Source organism: Struthio camelus, chromosome 1 (genome assembly GCF_040807025.1).
Source record: "Struthio camelus isolate bStrCam1 chromosome 1, bStrCam1.hap1, whole genome shotgun sequence".
Classification (NCBI taxonomy): domain Eukaryota; kingdom Metazoa; phylum Chordata; class Aves; order Struthioniformes; family Struthionidae; genus Struthio; species Struthio camelus.
In genome coordinates, this window is record NC_090942.1 from 157,350,813 (window position 1) to 157,367,102 (window position 16,290).

At 55.3% G+C, this 16,290-nt stretch overlaps 1 protein-coding gene across 2 annotated transcripts; it reads left to right on the plus strand.

Moving 5' to 3' along the window:
- The first annotated feature begins 3,849 nt into the window (after positions 1-3,849).
- LOC138064422 (uncharacterized) lies at positions 3,850-12,333 on the plus strand. 2 transcript variants are annotated; one of them, XM_068926962.1, is made up of 11 exons: positions 3,850-3,968; positions 4,687-4,758; positions 5,192-5,263; positions 5,356-5,394; positions 8,341-8,412; positions 8,602-8,673; positions 9,589-9,660; positions 9,869-9,940; positions 10,448-10,519; positions 10,994-11,065; positions 11,954-12,333. In XM_068926962.1, exons 1-11 carry the CDS (start codon positions 3,851-3,853, stop codon positions 11,965-11,967), a joined length of 747 nt encoding a protein of 248 aa, XP_068783063.1. In that variant the 5' UTR covers position 3,850; the 3' UTR covers positions 11,968-12,333. The 2 variants fall into 2 exon arrangements, 1 of the variants encoding a protein (XP_068783063.1); XR_011137675.1 differs by lacking the exons at positions 3,850-3,968; positions 4,687-4,758; positions 5,192-5,263; ... (5 more) ...; positions 10,448-10,519; positions 10,994-11,065 and adding an exon at positions 11,660-11,743 and having other exon boundaries at positions 11,954-12,091.
- Positions 12,334-16,290: the final 3,957 nt, after the last annotated feature.

Below are 16,290 nucleotides of genomic sequence, written 5' to 3' on the forward strand. Positions count from 1 at the left end.
ATCACATAAGCCAAGGCCTATTTCTGCCCCGGACTCCTGGAGAGACAAGGGAAAAGCCCACCTCCTCGCGGGCTGCTCTGAGAAACGCCCCGCGTGCCACCGTTTCTCAAGCAGAGGCTCTAACACACAAACTCCCACCTCCAGGCAACCTAGAGAGCGTGGCCAGGGGAAGGGCAACTTGCAATGCCTCGCACATGCCAGTGCCCGTGGTTTTCGGACTTCAAAGCTGCACTATTGCCCCACCAGGAACTGAGGAGCAAAAGCAAGCCTCACGCCCAGCCCTGGGCTCCCCAGCGAAACAGCAAGTAGCACGCAGCACTCCCTCTTCGCTTCTGGGGCCTTGCAGAGGCACCTTGCGTTATTTCAGCCGGAGGAGGAGGTATGGATCAGCACAAGTAGCTGCATAAGCCTTAGCTAACACAGAGCATGTCCTAGATGAAGGGCCTCAGCCACCACCAGCCCCTTACATCTTTAGTGTAATTCCTGCTGCGATCCCCCCAAATCGCAGCAGCACCTACACACTTTAAGGACTGCCTTGGGCCTCCAGGCAGACGGGCCCATGTGGCCAGAGCACACTGCTCGGTGCTAATGGGAAAGCGGCAGCGTGCCCCTGCCTCTTCAGGGAACGGCAGCTGCAGTCTCCAAGCCTCCAAAATAAGCATGCGTTCAGCCGTGACCTGGGGCTGCGCGATCACGCAGCCAGCACCTCCAGGCCTCGTTAGCCCCTGAAAGAGGCTAGCCCTTTGGCCTGGCGAGTGTGCTGTGCTCAGGGGCACCGCCAGGAGAAGAGCCTGGAAGTCGGGTTGTCTGGGCACTGCTGGATTTGTTTTGGCCCCAAAGGTAACAAAACCTTCAGCTGGAACTGTTCGTTTGACTTCTGCTCGTGCTTTCGGCCCAACAAACGGCTTATGCTAGGGCCTGATGTACATTTGGAGCAGTGCCGTTAGGCTAGAGCGAGAGCAAAAGATTGATTTACGCAGTACCTAGTCCTGTAAACTGGAGAGATGCAAACGAACTCAGGCACAGAACGAGCTGTGATGAGCTTGTCGGCCAGGGGTGACGTCTGTGCAGTGTTTCTGGCAGGTGGATTCTCTAGGGACACATGGCATCACATAACAGCTCCCTCAGGCAACAGGCCCAAAGGCTCCCTCTGGAGCTGTCTTTTTCTAAACGGAATTGCGGAGGGGAGGTAAAGTCACAAGCACATATTGTCAGCAAGACCGAGAACTGCTGGACGATTGCCTGAATGAGAAAGAAAAACCCAAGAGATACCTGAGAACACGTCCGATGTGTTTCACACGGGGATGCGAGGTGCTACATAAGCCTGGCCAAGAGGCAGTGAGAACACACGAAAAGGCAAGCACAAGCACTTATGCCTACATGTTAGCAACAGAGTTACACTGTAGTCTGGCTTTTTGCAAAAACTCAGAAGCTTCATTATGCCTTTCAACTGCTACCATACACACTCCATGTCTCCAGCAGAGCCAGCTCAGCCTTTCAAGCAGAGCAGCCCCCTTGCCTGGCCAACACTCTCCGGCCTGTCCCAGGGCTCCCGCGCTGGGGGCTGCAGGGCAACTGCCCCGGCACCACTGCCCCGGCCCTCCCAGGCCAGCCCCACAAGACTTGGGAGACCACGCAGGCCCCGAGCCATGCAAACAGCCCACCTGGAAGGCCCCGAGCCATGCAAACAGCCCACCTGGAGCCAGAGAGGCGCTTCCTGGGACAGGGAAATGACAGTAAAGTACATGCCATTTCCCAGAAACAGCAAGGAAACCTAGTCACTCGGTGAAGTCCCACAGACCAGCCCTGGCAATCGGAGCAGACTCAACAAGAGCCTGTCTCCCAGCGACCTCCAGAGGCAAAGGAGCGAGCAAAGTACCTCAGAGCAGAGGTACAGAGTGCAGCCTTTGACTCTGCACAGGAGGAGGCAACAAGCTCCTAGAAGACACAAGTACTGGGCCAGCGGCTGCATGTCCAGCCTTTCTTCCACAGCCACCTCCTTGCCATGGGATTCGCTGTTTTTCAACGCAGAACTGCCTCAGCCCTGACAGCTTGGTCACTGGCACTTCTCAGACTTCGCAGGGAGCCTGATATTGCAGGTCAGCCACGGAACAAGGGGCAGCCTTGAGAGGAGGAACGTGGGTGCCAGGGATGGGCCAGCCGGAGAGAAAAGCAGGTCCTGCTCTCGGTTGCGTGCTGGAGGAGGTCCTGCACGGAGGGCTCCCGGTAGCCTAAACAAAGAAGCCTTTCCTACGCACTTGTTGGCTTTGCTCTTGGCACGTGCTCCCCTCCCCCAGGATAACGCAATTTCTGGAAGTGCATTCAGGCTTCAGGAGGATGTGAAATTCCTGAAGAGCTGCAGCTCTCTACCACTAATGTGGACCCGAGGAGAGAGGTGATGGCAAACGTGGTGCTGCCTTGCTTATGAAAAAGAGCATGGTGCTGTTCTCTGCCAACACGTGCGCGCTCTTCTTCCTGACCTGTGGAGCAGAGGCAACGTTGCCGATTCCGACCTTGCGTTCAGCAGGAGCCACGGTCCAAGGGTAGCAGGAGTTGGCAGCACCGTAGCGGTGCAGGAAAGCTCTGCTGCAACTCACTGACGGGGCAGCTTCTCTTGCAAGAACTGTGGTGAGCAACGTGAGCGCTGCAGAGAGCCCGAGCTGCCAGACCCTCGACTGAGAATAGGTTTGGCAGACTGCGAGGCAGCCCTCCTGCACACCACCACTCGAAAGGAGCTGTGCAAAGCAGCACTCCCCAACTGCAACAACTGGCAAGCAAGAAACGTGGGTGTGTTCCCAGGCACTTGAAAGCAAGTGCTCAAACCTTCCCGTTTCTACCAGCCTGAAACCAATACCACGCTAGGGAAACAGTGCGGCGCTAGGTTTCCCGAGGAGCAGAGTCTCACGTAGGTCTCGCAGCAGAATTAATTCTTTCTTTAAATGACGGTGCAGCAAAGTAACAGCTGGAGCTGGGTGCCTCTGGGGAGGGACTCCGGACAAAGACATTTGGGGGTAATGAGACTCCTTACAGTCTCTTCCAGTCTTCTTTATCGAGTCAGCGGTCTCTGTCCCTTGGGTTCTGCATCTTATGCAAAGGTCAACCGTTACTTTAAGCACTAGTGCTAAGCTGGGCTAGAGGTAAGTTAGCCGCCTTTTCTGACGTCCCACGTGTCCCCCAAGAAGGAGCAGTGTGTAGAGAACGGAGGGTCACTTCCCGAGCTCTTGAGGAAGCCGGGAGGGAACTGTTTCTCCCAGGTCCCCCCCAGCTCTGAAGCACCAGGTTTGTCCAACCTCAGAAGGCAGCAGGATGTGTAAGGGGAAGCTGTGCGGGATATTTGCCTAATTCCTGCAGGTCTTTGCCAGAACAAGAAGGAAAAGGGATGTGTGAGTGTGTAACTCTGCGTAAGGATACATGCCAGCTAATAAAGTGAGCGCTGCAGGCAGGCGTGTTTGGTGTGTTGAAAGAGAGGGAAAGAAAGAGGGAGAGGCGGGAGCGGCGGGCAGAGAGGCGGGCTGGGAGCGCGGGGCGGCGGGGGCCGCCGCGGAGGGAGCGCGGGGCGCGGCGGGGGGGCGCGGCCCCCTGGGCCCCCGCGGAGGCGCGCGGAGGGCGGCCGTGAGCTCACAGAGAGCCCCGCGGTGCGTCGCGCTGCGCTGCGCTGGGTCGGGTTGTGTTGGTTTGTGTTGCGGCGGGTGTGTTGGTCTGCGTGGTGGTGTGCTGAGTTGCTGGGGTTGTGTTGTGGTGCGCGCTGTGCTGTGGGGCTGTGTGCGCGGCGCGGCGCGGGCCCGGCAGCGGCGCTCGGCGCGCGTGGGCTCGAGGGCGCCGGCGGGGGCGGCTGGTGGCGGCGGGCAGCATGGTGCGAGCGCGGGCGGCGGCGGCGGCCGGGCGCCGCCTCCTGGTGCTCGTGGCCCTGCTGGCGGCCCTGCGCGCCCGGGAGAGCCGCGCTGCTCGGCGGGCAGCGCCGCGCGCAGGTAGGGCGGGCGGCGGCGGAGGCGGCGGCGGGGCGGCGGGGGCCGGGGGGCGGGAGGCGCCTGCGGGCTGCGGCCGGGGCGGCGGGCGGCAGAGCCGGCGGCAGAGCCGGCAGCGAGCGGGCGGCCAGCGGCAGCGGCCCTGCAGCCGCGCCTGGCGCTGCGTGACGGCCGCTCTTCTGGCCCGCGTGGGCTCCCAGCGCTGCCTGGCGGCGAGGGCGATCCGGCTTCCTGGCCGCACGCCGCCTTGGAGCCTCGGGGAGCGGCTGGCGGTGAGTGGTCGCGGGCTGTCCCCGGGAAGACGAGGAGCACTGCTTCTCTCGCGCTGCTTCTGCCTTTGCCTGGCCGGGGGGCTCTTGCGCCCGCGCAGCGGGAACGAGCCTTCGTGTGCCCCGGAGCGGAGGGTTCCCTGTTCGTAGAGCTCCGGCGTCCTTGGTGCATCCCCCTTGCCCCTGGAGGGGAGGATGCCCCTGTTATTTTGTCCCGGGGGTCCTTTGGGGGGCTGTTGGGTAGCGCCTGGAGGGAGGATTTGGGGAGCTGCCAGGTGCCAGCCAACGAGTTCCCCCAGCCCTCCTGCCGCTGGGGGACTCTCGAGCCACGTGGGTGCCCCCCCGTTCCCCTTCCGTTCCCTGCAGTTCCCTTCTGCGGAAGCATGTGGCAGCACATAATGAAAGCGTATAATGATTACATACATACATACATACATACATAATGATTACAGGTGTTCCTGCAGGCAGTGGCCTTGCAGCTCCTCAGCTGGATCCTGGTTTTGGACCTGTGTGGGATGCCAGTGGTAAGTAGTCAAGAAGCATTCACATCGTGGAACGAGCAGGTTTTTGCAAGATGTTATTCCTGGGACATTTAACCGAGCGCGTCGTTGGCCAATGCTCAGGCACACAAAGGAGCAGAGTGGAACTCCGAAAGGCTTTGAGAGATCTGTGCTGGGTGTTTTGGCTCGCAAAGCGCTGTTGGCCAGTTCCACCGAGCCTGTGCTGCTTGCAGTGCCTGCTGCAAAGCCAGGGGGCAGGATGGGGTGGAGTTTACAGGTTTGGTGAGCGCCAGGGCGTCCTTTCCCCCAGCAGCTCAACATGTGCATGAAGTGAATGAATGGCAGGGAGGGACAGGTGCTAGGGCGTAATTACACGTTCCCATCCCACACGACCATTCAGACCAGAAGGCTGTGCAAATATAAACCAAAAGCTGTTGCCATCTGTGTTTGGTTCCAGAAGTGGCCGAAGCTGATGGTTATCCAGCTTCTCATCTGGATCGCATTGTTGAGCCTCGGGGTCTTCCCAGGGGTACGTAGTCCACTCTTACTGACGTGAAAGAAGAAGAACTTCCTTTGTAATATTTTGTTGACGTGAAATGGTACCTACTATGTCCTCTTCAGGTCCTCTAAGGGCTTTTGAGCCGCGGGGGGACGCCAGGGGTAAGTTGTGAGCGCTTCTTTACTTTGAGAGCTGCCAGGTGCCAGGCAAAAGGTCATCTCTGCCCCTCCGCAGCTTTGAGCCTATTGACCTCCATATATGTCCCATGTCACGACATGCCCCCCCCGCCACTGACTACCATTGCTTTGTGAAGAAGTTGGTAGCTAAGCTTGTAAGGAAAGCGTGCCACCTATGTGTGGGCTTTCTGCCCTGCCTGTAGGCAATGGTTATCGATTTTCTCGGCCGTATCCTGTTCTCGAGGCTCGGGAGGATCCCCGGGGAAAGTGGTCCAGATTTATGCCCTTCACAGAAGAAGCTATTACATGTCAAAACTTTCCTGGTGTGGAGTGTAACTGAATAAGTCCTTGGCTGATCCTGAGACACACAGAAGAGCAGAGTGGGACTCAGGAGGCGTCCAGAGATCTTCCCCAGGGTGCTTTGGCTGGCAAAGCCCCTGTGCTGCTTCCAAAGCCTGCTGCAAAGCCAGCGAGCTTGCTGGAGTTGAGTTTAGAGCTTGTGTGAACTCCAGTGGGTCCTTTTCCCCGACAGCTCCATTCATGCTTACAGCTATACCCACATGGTGCCTGCGCGTGCACCCAGTACACGTTTGCAAGATGCTCACAAGCAGAAGGGCAAGACCAGTGCCTTAGTGTAATTCTAGGTTCCTCGTCATTCACAAGCACTCACGTCTGAAGAAGGCTGTTGAAGTATACATAACGGGAGCTGTTCCCGTCTGTGCTTGTTTCCAGATGTGGCTGTAGATGGTGGTTATCCAGCTTCTCAGCTGGATCCCAGTTTTGAACCTCAGGGTGATCGCACAGGTACGTCATGAATATTTACTTTCTTTGAGAGCTCCCATGTCACATACAAAGGGTCAGCCAGGTACCTCGCCAGCTTTAGATATGTAGACCTATCTGGGCGTCCCTTTGTCCCTTTCCACGTGCTGCCGTTGACTTGAAAATCTACGTTGCCCGCTAATAGGGACGTTTCTCATGTGTTTTTGATTACAGCTGCTTCCCTGCAGAGAGCTTATCCAGCTTCTCAGCTGGATGCCGTTGTTGAGCCTCGGGGTCGTCCCAGGGGTACGTAGTCAAGTTTTTCTTACCTGAAAGAAGAAGAACTTACTTTAGAATATTTTGTTGATGGGAAATTGTTCCTACTACTTTGCCTGGAGGTCATCTAAGGGCTTTTGAGCCGCAGGGGGATGCCCGGGGTAAGTTGTGAGCATTTCTTTACTTTGAGAGCTTTGAGGTGCCAGGCAAAAGATTGTGGGAACTCCAAGGTGTCCTTTCCCCCGGGAACGCCCACGCATGCTTAGATCTACACCCACGTGGTTCTTGTGCACGCACCCAGTACACGTTTGCAGGATGCTCACAAGCAGAAGGGCAAGACCAGTGCCTTAGTGTAATTCTAGGTTCCCGAGCACTCACGTCTGAAGAAGGCTGTTGAAGTATACATAACGGGAGCTGTTCCCGTCTGTGTTTGTTTCCAGATGTGGCTGTAGATGGTGGTTATCCAGCTTCTCAGCTGGATCCCAGTTTTGAACCTCTGAGGGGGGCCACAGGTCAGTAATCAAGATGTATTCTCTTCCTGGAATGAGCGTTTGTTTTAGTGTATTTTATTCCTGGGACATTCAACTGAATAAGTCCTTGGCCAATGCTCAGACACACAAAGGAGCAGAGTGGAACTCCAAAAGGCTTTGAGAGATCTGGGCTGGGTGTTTTGGCTCGCAAAGCGCTGTTGGCCAGTTCCACCGAGCCTGTGCTGCTTGCAGTGCCTGCTGCAAAGCCAGGGGGCAGGATGGGGTGGAGTTTACAGGTTTGGTGAGCGCCAGGGCGTCCTTTCCCCCAGCAGCTCAACATGTGCATGAAGTGAATGAATGGCAGGGAGGGACAGGTGCTAGGGCGTAATTACACGTTCCCATCCCACACGACCATTCAGACCAGAAGGCTGTGCAAATATAAACCAAAAGCTGTTGCCATCTGTGTTTGGTTCCAGAAGTGGCCGAAGCTGATGGTTATCCAGCTTCTCATCTGGATCGCATTGTTGAGCCTCGGGGTCTTCCCAGGGGTACGTAGTCAACTCTTACTGACGTGAAAGAAGAAGAACTTCCTTTGTAATATTTTGTTGACGTGAAATGGTACCTACTATGTCCTCTTCAGGTCCTCTAAGGGCTTTTGAGCCGCGGGGGGACGCCAGGGGTAAGTTGTGAGCGCTTCTTTACTTTGAGAGCTGCCAGGTGCCAGGCAAAAGGTCATCTCTGCCCCTCCGCAGCTTTGAGCCTATTGACCTCCATATATGTCCCATGTCACGACATGCCCCCCCCGCCACTGACTACCATTGCTTTGTGAAGAAGTTGGTAGCTAAGCTTGTAAGGAAAGCGTGCCACCTATGTGTGGGCTTTCTGCCCTGCCTGTAGGCAATGGTTATCGATTTTCTCGGCCGTATCCTGTTCTCGAGGCTCGGGAGGATCCCCGGGGAAAGTGGTCCAGATTTATGCCCTTCACAGAAGAAGCTATTACATGTCAAAACTTTCCTGGTGTGGAGTGTAACTGAATAAGTCCTTGGCTGATCCTGAGACACACAGAAGAGCAGAGTGGGACTCAGGAGGCGTCCAGAGATCTTCCCCAGGGTGCTTTGGCTGGCAAAGCCCCTGTGCTGCTTCCAAAGCCTGCTGCAAAGCCAGCGAGCTTGCTGGAGTTGAGTTTAGAGCTTGTGTGAACTCCAGTGGGTCCTTTTCCCCGACAGCTCCATTCATGCTTACAGCTATACCCACATGGTGCCTGCGCGTGCACCCAGTACACGTTTGCAAGATGCTCACAAGCAGAAGGGCAAGACCAGTGCCTTAGTGTAATTCTAGGTTCCTCGTCATTCACAAGCACTCACGTCTGAAGAAGGCTGTTGAAGTATACATAACGGGAGCTGTTCCCGTCTGTGCTTGTTTCCAGATGTGGCTGTAGATGGTGGTTATCCAGCTTCTCAGCTGGATCCCAGTTTTGAACCTCAGGGTGATCGCACAGGTACGTCATGAATATTTACTTTCTTTGAGAGCTTCCATGTCACATACAAAGGGTCAGCCAGGTACCTCGCCAGCTTTAGATATGTAGACCTATCTGGGCGTCCCTTTGTCCCTTTCCACGTGCTGCCGTTGACTTGAAAATCTACGTTGCCCGCTAATAGGGACGTTTCTCATGTGTTTTTGATTACAGCTGCTTCCCTGCAGAGAGCTTATCCAGCTTCTCAGCTGGATGCCGTTGTTGAGCCTCGGGGTCGTCCCAGGGGTACGTAGTCAAGTTTTTCTTACCTGAAAGAAGAAGAACTTACTTTAGAATATTTTGTTGATGGGAAATTGTTCCTACTACTTTGCCTGGAGGTCATCTAAGGGCTTTTGAGCCGCAGGGGGATGCCCGGGGTAAGTTGTGAGCATTTCTTTACTTTGAGAGCTTTGAGGTGCCAGGCAAAAGATTGTGGGAACTCCAAGGTGTCCTTTCCCCCGGGAACGCCCACGCATGCTTAGATCTACACCCACGTGGTTCTTGTGCACGCACCCAGTACACGTTTGCAGGATGCTCACAAGCAGAAGGGCAAGACCAGTGCCTTAGTGTAATTCTAGGTTCCCGAGCACTCACGTCTGAAGAAGGCTGTTGAAGTATACATAACGGGAGCTGTTCCCGTCTGTGTTTGTTTCCAGATGTGGCTGTAGATGGTGGTTATCCAGCTTCTCAGCTGGATCCCAGTTTTGAACCTCTGAGGGGGGCCACAGGTCAGTAATCAAGATGTATTCTCTTCCTGGAATGAGCGTTTGTTTTAGTGTATTTTATTCCTGGGACATTCAACTGAATAAGTCCTTGGCCAATGCTCAGGCACACAAAGGAGCAGAGTGGAACTCCGAAAGGCTTGAGAGATCTGTGCTGGGTGTTTTGGCTCGCAAAGCGCTGTTGGCCAGTTCCACCGAGCCTGTGCTGCTTGCAGTGCCTGCTGCAAAGCCAGGGGGCAGGATGGGGTGGAGTTTACAGGTTTGGTGAGCGCCAGGGCGTCCTTTCCCCCAGCAGCTCAACATGTGCATGAAGTGAATGAATGGCAGGGAGGGACAGGTGCTAGGGTGTAATTACACGTTCCCATCCCACACGACCATTCAGACCAGAAGGCTGTGCAAATATATACCAAAAGCTGTTGCCATCTGTGTTTGGTTCCAGAAGTGGCCGAAGCTGATGGTTATCCAGCTTCTCATCTGGATCGTGTTTTTGAGCCTCAGGGTCTTCCCGGAGGTACGTAGTCAACTCGTACTTAGGTAATAACCCCAAATGGTGCAAGTGCATGCACCCAGGAAGCGTTTGCAAGATGCTCACAAGCAGAAGGGCTAGACCAGTGCCTTAGTGTAATTCTATGTTCCCCGTCATTCACGAGCGCTCACATCTGAAGAAGGATACGGAAGTATACATAACGGGAGCTGTTCCCGTCTGTGTTTGGTTCCAGATGTGGCGGTAGGTGATGGAGGTTTCTCTTTTGATCTGGACTCCCGATTTGAGCGTCAGGGACATCCTGGAGGTGAGTAGTCAGCAGATGCTCCTTTGAAAGAATAAGCATGGCTTTCCTCAGTTTGTAGGGCCCTCCTGATGAAGGCAAGGTACACAGCACACATCCCGCGACTGAAGGGCAGAAGAACACCTAGGGGGAGCGCTGGTTCAGGCTTCCACTGGGCGGTGGGCTCCTGTGCAGGAGGAGCGTAAACGATCCCTTTTGTGGTGTGGTGCTGAGGGTTGCCTGTTTGTCAAGCTCTGGCTTCCTTGGTGTATGTTAGAGACCCCCCTGGAAGCGGGCACGGAGGGAGTGTGTGTTTGTGCTGGGGGTGCTTGGGGGGGGCTGTTGGATAGTGCCTGGAGGGAGGATGTGGAGAGCTGCCAGGTGCCAGCCAACAAGTTCCCCCAGCCTGCCCACCGCTGGGAGACTCTCGAGCTACGTGGGTGCCCCCCGTTCCCCTTCCATTCCCTGCAATTCCCTTCTGTGGAAGCATGTGGCAGCACGTAATGAAAACGTGTCTGTGTGTGATTCCAGGCGTTCCTGCAGGCAGTGGCCTTGCAGCTCCTCAGCTGCATCCCGTTTTTGAGCCTCAGGGGCATGCGAGTGGTAAGTAGTCAAGATGTATTCACTTCCTGGAACGAGCAGTATTTTATTCATGGGCCATGCAGCTGAAGTCCTTGGCCGAGGCTCATACCTGCAGAAGAACGGAGTGGCCTTGGGGAGGGCTTCAGAGATCTGCGCTGGGTGCTGTGCGTGGCAAAGCGGTGTTTGTCTGCTGCTCTAACCTTGTGCTTCTTCCAGTGCCTTGCACAAAGGCAGCAGGCTTGCTGGGTTGAGTTTAGAGCTTGTGTGAACTCCAGCGTGTCCTTTCCCCCGGCAGCTCCATTCATGCTTACATGTGCACCCGCGTGGTGCCCGTGCACGCACCCAGGAAGCGTTTGCAAGATGCTCACGAGCAGAAGGGCGAGACCAGTGCCTTAGTGTAATTCTGTGTTCCCTGCCATGCACGAGCACTCACAGCTGGAGAAGGATAGTGAAGTATACATAACGGGAGCTGTTCCCGTCTGTGTTTGGTTCCAGATGTGGCCGTAGATGGTGGCTATGCAGCTTCCCAGCCTGATGCCAGTTTTGAGTCTCTGGGGAATGCCACAGGTGAGTCGTGACTCTTTGTTTCCTGTGTCCGTAGCCAAAGGTCAGGCAGGCCCCTCTGCTGCTGTGCGAATCTAGACCTGTCTAGATCCAGGCAGGACAACATCCCTTTCCACGCAGCAGAGTTCCTTTCCAAACCCGTGTACCGCCACAGGCATTGTAACCTTTTCTCCTCCGTGTGTGATTCCAGATATCCCTGAAGGCCGTGCTTATCTTCATTTCCCTTGGACTTGTTTTAGTAGCTTTTCCATCTTTTGTTGCCCTCCTGGTGAAGCCAGGGTCCCCAGCACACATCCCCCCACTGAAGCCTAGAGGCACAGTTAGGGGTAGTGATGGTTCAGGCTTTCCCTGGCCAGGGGGCTCTTTTGTCCATGAGAAGCGTAAAAGAACGTGTGGTCCGCCGGTGCCAAGACCCCACAATCAGCGACGGTACCACCATGGAATGTAAGATTTCCTGGGAATCCCAAACCCATAGTGAGATTGTCCAGGAGTGCAGAAGCCAGTGACGTATGGAATTGTCTCCTTTCCTCCAGGTTTTGGTGGTGAGAAAGAGGCAAAGGCCGCACATCATAAAGACCTAGAAAAGCACCGCTTGACCTTCACTGCCGTGGTCTCGAGTTCCGTATTGTTTGGGGTGGTGTTGACCTGTGTAGTTACTGTCCTGCTGAGGAGGAGAAAACAGTGAGTTATTCCTTTCCAACGTTGTTGCTCCTTTCTATCTTTTAGCAGTGAAGCAGGTGTAGTGATAGTATCGTGGAGTGCCTGGTTAGCTGTTGAGAGCACTCTGTTGAGATGTCTGCTGCAAGATATTTTTACCTGGGCTCTTCCTTCCTAGCAGTGAGTACTCTTTCCTGAAAGGCACTTTCCTGAAAGGCCTTCTCCTTGTTGCAGAAAACGGGCACTAGCTAATACTGCGGCTGCCTCCAACCCCGAAGAGCCACGACCAGAGGAAGGCAGAGGAAAATCAGGGAGAGAAAGGACAAAGGAGGAGCTGGCCATAAAAAATGAAAATCTCAACAACAGCTGGAGTCCGCTTGCGGTGAACTTTGCAGCACAGCTTGCCCAGTTATCTAAGGGCAGGAATGCAAATGGTTCGCTTCAGCCGAGATGCCAGAGCAGCTCAGATGGTGGTTATGGCTCTTGCTCGGCTGGCCGCGTTTCCCTGGACTCACCCCAGGCTCATCACTCCAAGTGTGTGTGTTTTCACTACCAACAGGGATATTGTACTTCGGATGAATATTCCGAATAGAATAATAAAAGTGGTGCGAGTCCTTGGCAGTTTTGGTCCTTTCCGTCTGGGTGTAGCGCACAGCGCTTGTGGCAGGGTTGGATGTGGGAGAGGAGCTGTCGGAGAGTGGCACTGCATCAAGGGATGCCCTCGGTCCCGGCATCAGTGTAGTTTCCCAGCTCAGGCTGTCCTGAACGACAAATGAACTCAAAGGCCCGGATCCTATGCGCTCTTTTTAAAGTGAGCCCAAGTTGACTCCGACCTTTCCAGAGGAGCACGGTAAAACAGTGGCCGACTCTGAAAACTCTTTTCACCCCTGTTGCCAGCTTCCAAGAGAGGGAAAGGAATGAAGTCCCTAGGAGGCTCCAGTATGAATGCCATGTCAAGGTGCAGCCCCGCCACCTGCAGTGTCCCTGGGGAAGCTCACACCGCCATGAGAAACCTGGTGAGGGAAGGGCATAGGACAGGAAAGGCAAGCGGTGAGATTTTAGGATGTTTGCAGGTGACCCAGCAACCCTTTGCCTCTGGCATAGGAAGAACCAGCTCCTCCACCTTCCCCGCATGTTCCTCAAGTCCTGCACGATTCGCTCTCCGCGCGGCACTAAGGGGCAGGCATTCAAGCGGCAGGCTCCTCTCACAAGGGTCAGCCAGCTCGGGACAAGGAAAACCACTCCCACAAGTGGCACGTCTCACAGGAAGATGTTCAGGCCCTGGGTCTCAAAGCACAACCCTCCCAAACATTCAGGATCGTTCCCCCGCCGGGCCCGAGGTGACAGGCAGGGAATGTTGCGGTGGCTCGTCAGAGGAACGAGAGGCAAGGCGAGGAAGGAGCTCAGCGTTAGGACACTTGTTGTCAAGGACAACAAGAAAGGCTTCTCCAAATGCATCAATAGCAAAAGGAAAGCTAGGGAAAAATTGGGCGCCCTGCTGAATGGGGCGGGTGCCCTGGTGACAAAGGATAGAGAGAAGGCAGAGTTACTGAATGCCTTCTTTGCATCAGCCTTTACTGCTAAGGCCAGCCCTCAGGAATGCCAGACCCTGGAGACAAGAGAGGAAGGCTGGAGAAAGGAGGACTTTCCCTTGGTTGAGGAGGATCGGGTTAGAGATCATTTGTCCAAACTTGACATCCACAAATCCATGGGCCCTGATGGGATGCACCCACGAGTGCTGAGGGAGCTGGCGGATGTTATCGCCAAGCCTCATCATCTTGGAAAGGTCCCGGAGCACAGGAGAGGTGCCTGAGGACTGGAAGAAAGCCAGTGTCACGCCAGTCTTCAAAAAGGGCAAGGAGGAGGAGCCAGGAAACTGCAGACCTGTCAGCCTGACCTCCATCCCGGGAAAGGTGGTGGAACAGCTCCTCCTGGAGGTCCTCACTAAGCATATGGAGGACGAGACGATGATCAAGAGTAGTCAGCATGGATTCATCAAAGGGGAATCACGCTTGACCAATCTGATAGCCTTCTAGGAGGGAATGACTGGCTGGGCAGATGAGGGCAGAGCAGTGGATGTTGTCTGCCTGGACTTCAGCAAGGCTTTTGACGCTGTCCCTGGAAGGGACTCCAGAGGTCCCTTCCACCCTTTATCCTCATAGATAAAGTCAGGAAGTGTGAGTTGGATGAGTGGACGGTGAGGTGGATTGAGAACTGGCTGGATGGCAGAGCTCAGAGGGTCATGGTCAGTGGCGCAGTCTAGTTGGAGGCCTGTAGCTAGCGGTGTCCCCCAGGGGTCAGTCCTGGGTCCAGTCTTGTTCAATGTATTCCTCAACGACCTGGATGAAGGGACAGAGCGCACCCTCAGCAAGTTTGCTGAGGATACTAAACTGGGAGGAGTGGCTGACACACCAGGGGGCTGTGCTGCCAGTCAGAGGGACCTGGACAGGCTGGAGAGTTGGAGGGCTACAAAGATGATTAGGGGACTGGAGCATCTCTCGTATGAAGAAAGGCTGAGACAGCTGGGCCAGAGTGACAGAGCACTGGCACAGGTTGCCCAGAGAGGTTGTGGAGTCTCCTTTGCTGGAGATATTCAGAAGCCCGCCTAGATGTGATCCTGTGCAATGTGCTCTAGACCACCTTGCTCGGGCAGGGCAGTTGGACTAGATGATCTCCAGAGGTCCCTTCCACCCTTGGCCATTATGTGATTCTGTGACACATTCCCAGGCCTCCCCAATCACATAAGCCAAGGCCTATTTCTGCCCCGGACTCCTGGAGAGACAAGGGAAAAGCCCACCTCCTCGCGGGCTGCTCTGAGAAACGCCCCGCGTGCCACCGTTTCTCAAGCAGAGGCTCTAACACACAAACTCCCACCTCCAGGCAACCTAGAGAGCGTGGCCAGGGGAAGGGCAACTTGCAATGCCTCGCACATGCCAGTGCCCGTGGTTTTCGGACTTCAAAGCTGCACTATTGCCCCACCAGGAACTGAGGAGCAAAAGCAAGCCTCACGCCCAGCCCTGGGCTCCCCAGCGAAACAGCAAGTAGCACGCAGCACTCCCTCTTCGCTTCTGGGGCCTTGCAGAGGCACCTTGCGTTATTTCAGCCGGAGGAGGAGGTATGGATCAGCACAAGTAGCTGCATAAGCCTTAGCTAACACAGAGCATGTCCTAGATGAAGGGCCTCAGCCACCACCAGCCCCTTACATCTTTAGTGTAATTCCTGCTGCGATCCCCCCAAATCGCAGCAGCACCTACACACTTTAAGGACTGCCTTGGGCCTCCAGGCAGACGGGCCCATGTGGCCAGAGCACACTGCTCGGTGCTAATGGGAAAGCGGCAGCGTGCCCCTGCCTCTTCAGGGAACGGCAGCTGCAGTCTCCAAGCCTCCAAAATAAGCATGCGTTCAGCCGTGACCTGGGGCTGCGCGATCACGCAGCCAGCACCTCCAGGCCTCGTTAGCCCCTGAAAGAGGCTAGCCCTTTGGCCTGGCGAGTGTGCTGTGCTCAGGGGCACCGCCAGGAGAAGAGCCTGGAAGTCGGGTTGTCTGGGCACTGCTGGATTTGTTTTGGCCCCAAAGGTAACAAAACCTTCAGCTGGAACTGTTCGTTTGACTTCTGCTCGTGCTTTCGGCCCAACAAACGGCTTATGCTAGGGCCTGATGTACATTTGGAGCAGTGCCGTTAGGCTAGAGCGAGAGCAAAAGATTGATTTACACAGTACCTAGTCCTGTAAACTGGAGAGATGCAAACGAACTCAGGCACAGAACGAGCTGTGACGAACTTGTCGGCCAGGGGTGACGTCTGTGCAGTGTTTCTGGCAGGTGGATTCTCTAGGGACACATGGCATCACATAACAGCTCCCTCAGGCAACAGGCCCAAAGGCTCCCTCTGGAGCTGTCTTTTTCTAAACGGAATTGCGGAGGGGAGGTAAAGTCACAAGCACATATTGCCAGCAAGACCGAGAACTGCTGGACGATTGCCTGAATGAGAAAGAAAAACCCAAGAGATACCTGAGAACACGTCCGATGTGTTTCACACGGGGATGCGAGGTGCTACATAAGCCTGGCCAAGAGGCAGTGAGAACACACGAAAAGGCAAGCACAAGCACTTATGCCTACATGTTAGCAACAGAGTTACACTGTAGTCTGGCTTTTTGCAAAAACTCAGAAGCTTCATTATGCCTTTCAACTGCTACCATACACACTTCAGTGTCTCCAGCAGAGCCAGCTCAGCCTTTCAAGCAGAGCAGCCCCCTTGCCTGGCCAACACTCTCCGGCCTGTCCCAGGGCTCCCGCGCTGGGGGCTGCAGGGCAACTGCCCCGGCACCACTGCCCCGGCCCTCCCAGGCCAGCCCCACAAGACTTGGGAGACCACGCAGGCCCCGAGCCATGCAAACAGCACACCTGGAGCCAGAGAGGCGCTTCCTGGGACAGGGAAATGACAGTAAAGTACATGCCATTTCCCAGAAACAGCAAGGAAACCTAGTCACTCGGTGAAGTCCCACAGACCAGCCCTGGCAATCGGAGCAGACTCAACAAGAGCCTGTCTCCCAGCGACCTCCAGAGGCAAAGGA